We start from the raw sequence: 9,902 nt of genomic DNA, 5'->3' as shown, positions 1-9,902 counted from the left end.
ACCAACTCCTCGCTGTCTACAGATCGACTCCACACCCCTCAACAGGTCAAACACTAGTCAATCTAATGTTCCGAGGAGGATACAAAAAAGACATCACCCGTCAGGTTCTCGACAGGGAAGAGGTATCAGCGGCCTACAAGAGAGACAGGGAGAAAAAGGAACAAAACGTAGACAAATGCAATGAATCAAATCACCGAAAACATTCTCAGTTCGAACCAGGGGACCTGTTTATGGTAAGAAACACTGTGCGAACAAAATTTAACCCGATATTTGGCCCTCAGATTTATAAAGTAATCAGAACACTGAGCAGCGGAGCCGTGCTACAGAGACTAGAGGACGGCCGAGTGCAACAGCGTCACGGCAACGACATCAAACCCGTCACCTTCGAGAACAAGGAGAGGGCGGACAGCGAAACGTGCCTGTGGGTGTGGCCGGACGATGGGGTAGAAATGGCTGATCAACAAACCGATGGCCACGAACATGATGAGAGCAGACCAGACCCAACAACAGAAGACGAACGAACCGCGGTTCAAGCCGAACCGGCAAGGCGAGCACCATCGGAAAGGCGTAAGCAACCGACCCGGGCGAAAGTACCGAGAGCTCTAAAACAACTACAAGACTCAACAAGCCAGGATTGAAAGAAATTTTTGGCAAAAAAAAAAAAAAAAAAGCGGGACTATTGTTATGTCCGAACTCTGTGGGGTTTTGGGCGCGTCAACATTTTCGCGCCTGTTGTGACGTCACCAACGGTTTTGGCGCGAGCACGGTAGCGCACTGATTACGCGCGAGGCATCTTTCTTTCGCGCATCTTTTTATCGTTGTTTCTCAATATTCTTTGTTTCACATTATCAGTCTCTGTTTGTAGTCGATGTGTAACGTGTCGGATTGCCCAAGTTAGTCTCGTTTGATAGTGTATGATTTCTACATGGTATACTTGTTGAACACGGTAGTGGTCATATAGATCCTTTTTCGTCGAACAGTTGTTCTTGGCTTTGTTGTTGTTGTTGTTGCTGATGTTGGGGGCGGCGTAAAACGTAGCTGATTGGCTCGGTTGACGTTGACTCCGTGCGTAGTTGATCCTTCTTTGGTTGATAGTTGACGCCGTGAACTTAATTTTCGGTTGCTTAGACGCAGCAGTAAAGACAAACCACCCGCTCAACGGTTTTTGACTCGTTTATTGACGAACAACGATGACTGAAAACAGGCCACGAGAATACGTTCACCAAAAGTTTAGTCCAAATGCGTGATGTCCAATATTTGGGCAACTATTTTATAACAAAAACACACAGTAAAAAGATAGTAAAACGCCCAGATAATTTGACCCTGGGGCATACAACGTCAGTACAAATTTAGAAAACGGACATAAAAAGAATCGGGAGTGTTTTATCTACGCTTTGATGATACTGTAATTGTCTCCTTTTGAGCCTACACAAAGAAGACGTAAAATTTATACGATTACCAGAATGTTGTACACGGAAAAACGGTTATTAGAAGGACGTTAGTTGCACACACTCGATCTTGAGACTTCAGTATATTTTGTAATGACATTAAATTAAAGATTAATCTACTGCTTTCCCACATCAACCGCTACAAATAGGCTCACACCCACACAAGATGGTTTCATGTGCTGACGATCCACGCGAACTGTTCCTCATGATTACAGTTTTTAAATTGTTGGAAGCTTTTGGAGTTTTTTGGTTCCAATGATGATCCTCGTCTTTTGTTTACTGGATGACTCTTGGAGTTTTATTTCTTTTGTTTGATTTACTTCGATGTTTGCGTGACCGATGTGGCTGTCACCTTTCATCGAATTATTTCCAGTGATATTCAACCGAGGATTTGTGTTGTTGAGGATTTGCATTGTTGAGGATTTGGTCGACATGTTCGCGCAGATGTGTTCACTGGTGGGGTGATCTATTGTAGGGCCTCAGTGTTCTAGCAGCGATTGTCTAAAAAAAAGGGAATTTGGTGAGGTATAATGAAGTCTTGGATGGAATGTATGCAAAATACGTTTAGGCTAGATATACTGTGTGGTTACATTACTATTAAAAATGTTTTACACTGAATAAGCTACAAAAAAAATTATAACGCCAAAATGAATGCATGAACATACCCAATTTCTAAAAAAATGATATATATTAGGTAAAATTACATTACCAACAAAAAATTTATTTTACACCAAAGACACCACAAAAAACGATAAAAGTGACATAAGTATAACAAACCATAATTTTTACGAATTCGTACATGATTACCCAAAGTTAAAGGTTTAAGCGAAATGCGAAATAAATGTTTTAGCAAAATAAATGAAAGAATGTGATTTAACCAAGAGGTATGCAAAAGTAAACTATGCAGTGGCGTGGGTATTTTGGGAAGGACGTTCCGAAATGAAATTATCGCGTTCATTAATATTATTATTTTGGGGGTTATTAGGGTAACGAACGTCTCGAATTCTACCCCGAATGAAAATAAAAATGGACGCACCGTACACCTTAAAAACCCAGAAGGTAAAAAAAACTCCCCAAAAACATGCCATAGAAAGCGCAGCCATGACTATACAAGTCCAAAATGGTGAAGTTATTGAACTTAACACATTCAGAAAAATGTTATGAGCGGTGGTGTCCAACGTTTTGGAAACATATTCCATATCGGCACTAATAGAGGGGTTGGAGTTGGATTCAAGATAGTGGTAAAATTTATCGTGAGTAAGTTTGGCTTGGCTTAAGGTCGCTAACATAGTGGTAAGATCTTCAAAACCACTAGCGGTCTTGGGGAACTCGTTCATGAATGATTCATAGTCGGGAGTGGTGTGATGAAAATTGACGGGGGAAAAAGATGGGGTAATATAATTGACCTTTTGGTCGGTATGTGATAGGGAGTAATTATCAAACACATAAAAGTTGTCAAGAATACGAAAAGACATCACCCGCCCAGGTGTATAACTCTCGACAAATTTAACGCCAGCGTAAACAAACCGTCACGATACAACTGCCCAATGCGAAACTTGCCAGCGTGGTCCCGATAACGTATGAGTGGCCTGGTAGCAAAGAGTTTCCCGTGCTCAAGTGAATGCAAAATGGTCCCATTAATGTTCTCACACGTTAACTCAGTCATGAGGTCTCCTACCGTAATGGCAGCACGCTGTCCACCCAGAATTTTACTGAGTATGTCTCCCGGATACTGCCGGGAGACCAGCGAATATAAAGTAGACACTAGTGACTGAATAGTACATTCTAAGTAATGTATATCGGCAGTCATGTTGCGCATGCTCTCAGTCAAGGTGTCCGAGACTTCGTTAATCATACCAGAAGTCGGATCATACGAGTCGAACGCATTGTTGCTATGAACTCGCTGAGGCCGCAACAAAGAGGCGGTAGAACAATTTAAAGGGATAATAATCAGACCAGACGGATCACACAAAGTGTCCTTAGAATAACAGGCGATAGTATTAGTCGGACAGGTAGCCAGGGAATGAATGCTAAGTCCCAAATCACGTACCTCTAAACGATAAGGACGTTGTGACTCACTAAAATGTAGGGTCAGGTTATGGGTTCCCACAGGCTTAGTCGGGGGGCAATCTATAAGTTTGGGCACTTTCCAAACGTAGGTACTTGTACCTACGGTACAGAATCCGCGATGCACATCGCATTTACTTAAAATACCCATAGGACTCTTCATTCGTTTACGAATGTGGTCGTAGTAGACGACAGATTGCGTCATTTGGGCATTGTTAATAGACTTAGTCACGCTAGTGGGCCATTGGTAGGACAGTTCCACCTCGTTGGAAGTGGAAAACTGAGTTTCAGACATTTTAGTTAATGGACCATAACTAGGAGCATTCTTAGTTTGCACCCACTCTTCGCACGCACCGGACGCAGGCGCCGGACCAGAAATGGTCTCTATGGAATGGGTTTTACTCCCAAAAAAGAAATACGTGGTATGGAACGTGCTGACAAAAGTTTGGCACGTGTGCATTGTTATCGGCAGGGGCTCGGAAGACGGATTAAAAATCCTAGCTTCACACGTTTTAACCGTAGACGGAATTTGCTTAACGCAAGGCGGGGACTCGGGAATAAAATATTCTCCTTTAAACAGAGAATCGTGACATAATTTGAGCGGAGTACTCACAGTAAAAGCAAACAGAGACATAAATAATAAATAAAACAAGCTCATCCTATTAGTCCCTAAAACGAAGAGGAAGCTTTACAGGACGACCACCGCGGGTGTAACGGACAAGTTCGTTGGGGATTTCCTGTTGAAGAGGTTCCTCGACAGGAGCAGGAATATAGGGGTTCTCAGAATCGAAGGTATTACTGAGAGGTTGTTCTGTGGAAATACTCTCGTTGAGATTTTCATCACAGTACGCAGACGAGATAGGGGTCAAGTTAGACGGGAACATAGGCAAATGAGCGACTTTAATCCGATCAATCGAGACCGTGTTGGGTCGCCCACGCATAGCCAAGGTGAAAAATTTAGGGCTTTTATCCAAAACCTTGAATGGGCCGTCATAATGGGGATGTAATGGACCTTTGTTAGCCCCACACTTGATAAAAACGTGAGTACAGGAAGACAGCTCATGATCAATGTGACTTTTAACCGGCTGTTGTACTCTACGCATCGGGAAACGAAGGGTTTCCATGAAGGACGATAGACGCGACGCGAATTCTGATTTTGGTAAATCACAACCATCACGCTCATCAAAAAATTCTAAAGGCAAACGTAAGGTGGTCCCGTAAACTAACTCAGCTGGCGTACATTCCAAATCGGGTTTAAAAGAAGAACGCAAACCAAGCAACACAGGACCAAGATTCGTATGCCAGTCACCGGGGTTGTCATACGCCTTCAGAGCTGCCTTGAGCGTACGATGAAAGCGCTCAATATTGCCATTGGCAGCGGGATGGTATGCTGTGGTGCTAATGTGCTTGGCACCAAGGAAAAGGCACAAATCAGACCAAACCTGTCCAGTAAACTGCGTACCTCGATCCGTAGTTATACGCGAAGGACAGCCGAAACGAGCAACCCAATTTAACAAAAAGGCACTAGCGAGCGTCGGAGCGGAAATATCCTTTAACGGAATTGCCTCTATCCAACGGGAAAAACGACAAATACAAGTCATTAGGTATGAATAGCCGTTGGAATTAGGAAGGGGTCCGACAATGTCTAAATTCAAATCCACAAAACGCGATGAAGGCTCTCTATACTGTGCAAGTGGAGCGCGATTGTGAATATGAACCTTACATTTCTGACAGGCAATACAAGAAACACACCAGTCGCGAATGTCTGACCTCATACGATGCCAAAGAAATCTATCGCTAATGAGTTTTTGTGATGTATTTACACCGGGATGTGATAACGAATGCAGTGTGTCGAAAACTTTGCGACGAAGTGGAGCAGGTATAATAGGCCGAAAAGAACCAGTAGACACGTCACCGAGAATCAAATTGTCCGAATCGGGAATGACACGATTAACAAGGTTAAGGCTGCTATATAATTCAATTTCATTAACAAAGGCAGGGTTGTTTTGATGTCTGGAAATTTCATGAAGCGTGATAGCTTCATCTGGTAACGAGAGCGAATTGACTTCGGCGCGCGAAAGGCAATCGGCAACCGAATTTTGAAAACCACTGATATATTCGATAGACTTAGTGTACTCAGCAATCAACGAAAATTGTCGCGTCTGCCTGGGAGAAAATCTATCACGCTTGGAATGGAAGGCGCGAACAATGGGCTTATGATCAGTGACGATATTAAATTTACGCCCTTCAAGCAAATACTTAAAATGCCTAACAGCATCATAAATGGCCAAAAGCTCCTGATCAAAAACACTATATTTCTTTTGGGAAGGCTTTAACGCTCGGGAAAAGAAAGCGAGGGGTTTCCATTCACCTTCAACCAGCTGATTGAGAACAGCGCCCATAGCGGTCCTACTACAATCAGTTACCAAGGAAAATCTACCATTTAGCTTAGGGTAACACAGAAGGGTTTCTTCACTAAGCATAGTCTTAATCTTTTGGAAGGCAGACATGGATTCAGTGGACCAAACAAGCGGGCGACGGTTGGAAGGGTTCTTACACAACATAGAATTAAGATGGCGCAAAGTATCAGCAGCATGAGGGATAAACCGTCTATAAAAATTTACCATACCTAGAAAACGTCTTAATTCAGACACAGTCTTTGGCAATGGAAAAGCTCTAATGGCAACGACACGGTCAGCAATGGCAGTCATACCGTCCTTGGTAATGTGATGGCCAAGGAATTGCAATTCAGAAGCACCAAGAATACTTTTCTTAGTGTTAATGAGCAAACCATATTCGGACAAACGTTGAAAAACTAATTTTAAATGTTTTTCATGTTCTTCCGGAGAATAACTAGCTACCAACAAATCGTCGACAAACGCAAAGCAAAACTCCTCCAAACCACGGACGACTTGACTAATAAAACGTGAAAAAGTCTGCGCAGCATTACAGAGACCAAAACTCATGCGTTTATAAGCAAAGGCGCCAAAAGGGGTCGTGATAGTAGTCTTTGCAACAGACGACTTATCCATAGGTATCTGATGGTAAGCACGCTCGAGGTCTAGTTTACTAAAAATCGTGCGACCATGCAGAATGTTAGCAAAATCACGCAAAAATGGAAGGGGATACGAATCTGAGACGGTCATCTGGTTTAACCTACGGTAATCTCCGACACAACGATAAGAATTATCAGACTTCTTGACCATATGAAGCGGCGAACACCATGGACTATCACTGGGGACAACAATACCTAACTCTTGTAGTTTAGAAAACTCTTTCCTAGCAATCTCCATCATTTCAGGAGAAAGAGGACGAGGTCGACAAGAAACAGGATGACCACGTGTAACAATCTGATGAGTGACATTATGTTTAATGGGGACGTGACGGGAAAATGGAGAAGTTAAATCGGGGAATTTACCCAAAATGTTGTTATAACGGTCATCTCCTTTACAAACGGAAGTCTGTTCAACACGAAAAACTATGGGATCAGTCGAACCGTTATTATCCTGTGGAGGACGAGGAGAATTGGTTTTCTTACACTTGTCAAAGGCATGCACCTTACGAACACCTCGAAACCTTTTGCGCCTATTGCGCTTACTGCGCTTAGTAGTAGAAGACTTATCATGGACATTATTCCGGATAACCAAACGTTTACCAAATACGTCAAGCGAAATACGATAATGACCAAAGAAATCTGCACCTAGAATTGCGTGTTTCACATCACAAATCTGAAAAGTCCAAACTAACGAACGACCTAAACCAATGTCCAAAACTAGGTCAATTTTACCAAAAGAATAAAAAGTTTTGCCAGAAACACCTTGTAACCGCATAGACTTATTATTAAATGAACGAGGGGCATACCACAAGGGAATAATGCTAACTGCACTACCCGAGTCGCAGAGAAACGACAAATTAAGATTTTTATCAAGGACGGTGAAAGTAGAAGGCGCGTGAGAGTCAGTCCTATTATTAGCACGCTTCACCGAACACGTGAAGGACCTGCCCCGTTTTTTGAACGGTCATTCCAATTACAAGGCTGGACACAACTATAGGCACTTGCCCCAAACCTGGCGTGATAATAACACAATTCAGACGGGTTATGGTTATGAGTAGGTCGAAACCGGGGACGGAGAGTCTGCGGCGGATTAAACTGTGGCTGTGCAGCGTGACCAGGAGGACGAGAATTAAACCTAGCACGAGGCGTAAAAGAAGCAAACGGTCGAACAGAACGATATCGAGGTTGACTACGTTGAAAATTACTGCGGGGATGATAAGCGTTATACTCCGGGTAAGCAGAAAAATCGGTATTATCGTGGGGAGTCGGATTTTTACGTGTCAATAACTCGTCAGTTAAACGTTGCAAACGGCGCTCAAAATTATCATTAACAAGCATCTGCGAGGTAACGGTATTAGGAGAAGGATCTGCCGTGGCATTACTGGATTGGCCGACAAATGAATTTGGGGCTTGTAACATCATTATGTCATCGGCCTTGGAAGCCAGGGTTTCAAGGTCTGATTGTGAATATTCTAACCCAAGAGTGCGTCTAACATCATCAGGCAAACGTTCGACAAACAATTTCTTTAAGAGACTTTCAGCCACGACGCCGTACTCGCCGTGACTGCTCAACAACGACCTCATTTCGCTCAACAATTCGCTCGGACGGCGATTATTTAACCTAGTCTCGTGTAACAATTTGTTGAAACTCTGTACCTCATTAAATTCATATAATTTTAACAATGCCATTTTAAGAGCAGTATAAGGTTTATCAACGTCACGGTGCATAATAAAATGCCCAACTCGGCTTACTTGTTCGGGACCTAGGGCTGAAATGGTATGCGTGAAACGTACATGCTCACTCTGGACGTTATTGCAGTCAAAAATAGTCTCAACGGTACTCAACCATAAGCGGACAGACGAAGGCCAAAAAGGGGGCAATCTAGTTTTAAGATCGATAAGCGAATTGTTTCCAGCAGCCAGTACACCATTGCTCACACTAGTCATTTCGGTGCTTTGGCTAGCAAAATCGGGGGAGTTAACTTGTACCCGCGAAGGTTGTTCAGGCGCGTAGCTACCCACCGTTTTAGGCTTATCGACAGGCGCGTTCCCAAAAGACCCACTGTTCGCGAAAACGTCATCACGAAAAGGGTTAGTAGCGCTAGGAGCGTTAGTTGTAAAACGCTCAGGGACATACGGCGTAGATTGTTTAAAAGATCTACCCTTTGGTCGTTTTAAAAATGATAAAATTTGGGCCATAATGAATAAAAATAAGAAAAAAAAGAATTAAAAAGAATAAATAAAGGTAAATAAAAACAAGGAACGTCACCGTTGTTCTGTCGTCGGAAGGTCGTGCTCAGAGGTCACCAATTGTTGGGGGCAGCGTAAAACGTAACTGGTTGGCTCGGTTGACGTTGACTCCGTGCGTAGTTGATCCTTCTTTGGTTGATAGTTGACGCCGTGAACTTACTTTTCGGTTGCTTAGACGCAGCAGTAAAGACAAACCACCCGCTCAACGGTTTTTGACTCCTTTATTGACGAACAACGATGACTGAAAACAGGCCACGAGAATACGTTCACCAAAAGTTTAGTCCAAATGCGTGATGTCCAATATTTGGGCAACTATTTTATAACAAAAACACACAGTAAAAAGATAGTAAAACGCCCAGATAATTTGACCTGGGGCATACAACGTCAGTACAAATTTAGAAAACGGACATAAAAAGAATCGGGAGTGTTTTATCTACGCTTTGATGATACTGTAATTGTCTCCTTTTGAGCCTACACAAAGAAGACGTAAAATTTATACGATTACCAGAATGTTGTACACGGAAAAACGGTTATTAGAAGGACGTTAGTTGCACACACTCGATCTTGAGACTTCAGTATATTTTGTAATGACATTAAATTAAAGATTAATCTACTGCTTTCCCACATCAACCGCTACACCACCAACCTAAAATTTGGACACTGTACTAACTAGACCCCAGCGGTACCGATTCTAAAATCAAAAATTTAAAATTCGAAAAAATATTAATTATGAATATTAATATTCGTCATAAAACATATTTATAGAATTTTCGCACGCACCAGCTTTAAATATGTTGTAGCGCTACGTAATAGCTACAAAATGAAACATTAATTTTTTCAAAAAAATGGGGGCTTGGGTTCAGAATACAGACAAGTATGAGTCAAATATCTCAAATCATATGAATATTAAATTTTCTAAAAATATTCGCGAAAATATAACTCACGCATACATCTGTGTAGGTCACTAACATATTTTTTCCATTAAAAAAATAATTAATTTTAATTTTTTTTAAATTATGAATTTTAATATTCGTCATAAAAACATACTAATAGAATTTTCGCACGCACCAGCTTGGATATGT

The 9,902-nt window shown here is 42.1% G+C and overlaps 1 protein-coding gene across 1 annotated transcript in view; it reads right to left on the bottom strand.

The window, feature by feature from the left end:
- Positions 1-1,157: 1,157 nt before the first annotated feature.
- The window catches only part of LOC113475150, a 12,685-nt gene continuing 3,940 nt past the window's right edge, over positions 1,158-9,902 (bottom strand). The window contains exon 2 of the mRNA XM_026838872.1: positions 1,158-3,690. Coding sequence (XP_026694673.1) covers positions 2,923-3,690 — 768 coding nt within the window. The 3' untranslated portion in view covers positions 1,158-2,922. The remainder of the gene's footprint in view (positions 3,691-9,902) is intronic.

This window comes from Ciona intestinalis, unplaced genomic scaffold, assembly GCF_000224145.3.
Source record: "Ciona intestinalis unplaced genomic scaffold, KH HT000122.2, whole genome shotgun sequence".
NCBI lineage: Eukaryota > Metazoa > Chordata > Ascidiacea > Phlebobranchia > Cionidae > Ciona > Ciona intestinalis.
The sequence above is the reverse complement of the archived record's forward strand: the minus strand, read 5'-3'. Positions and strand labels throughout refer to the sequence as shown.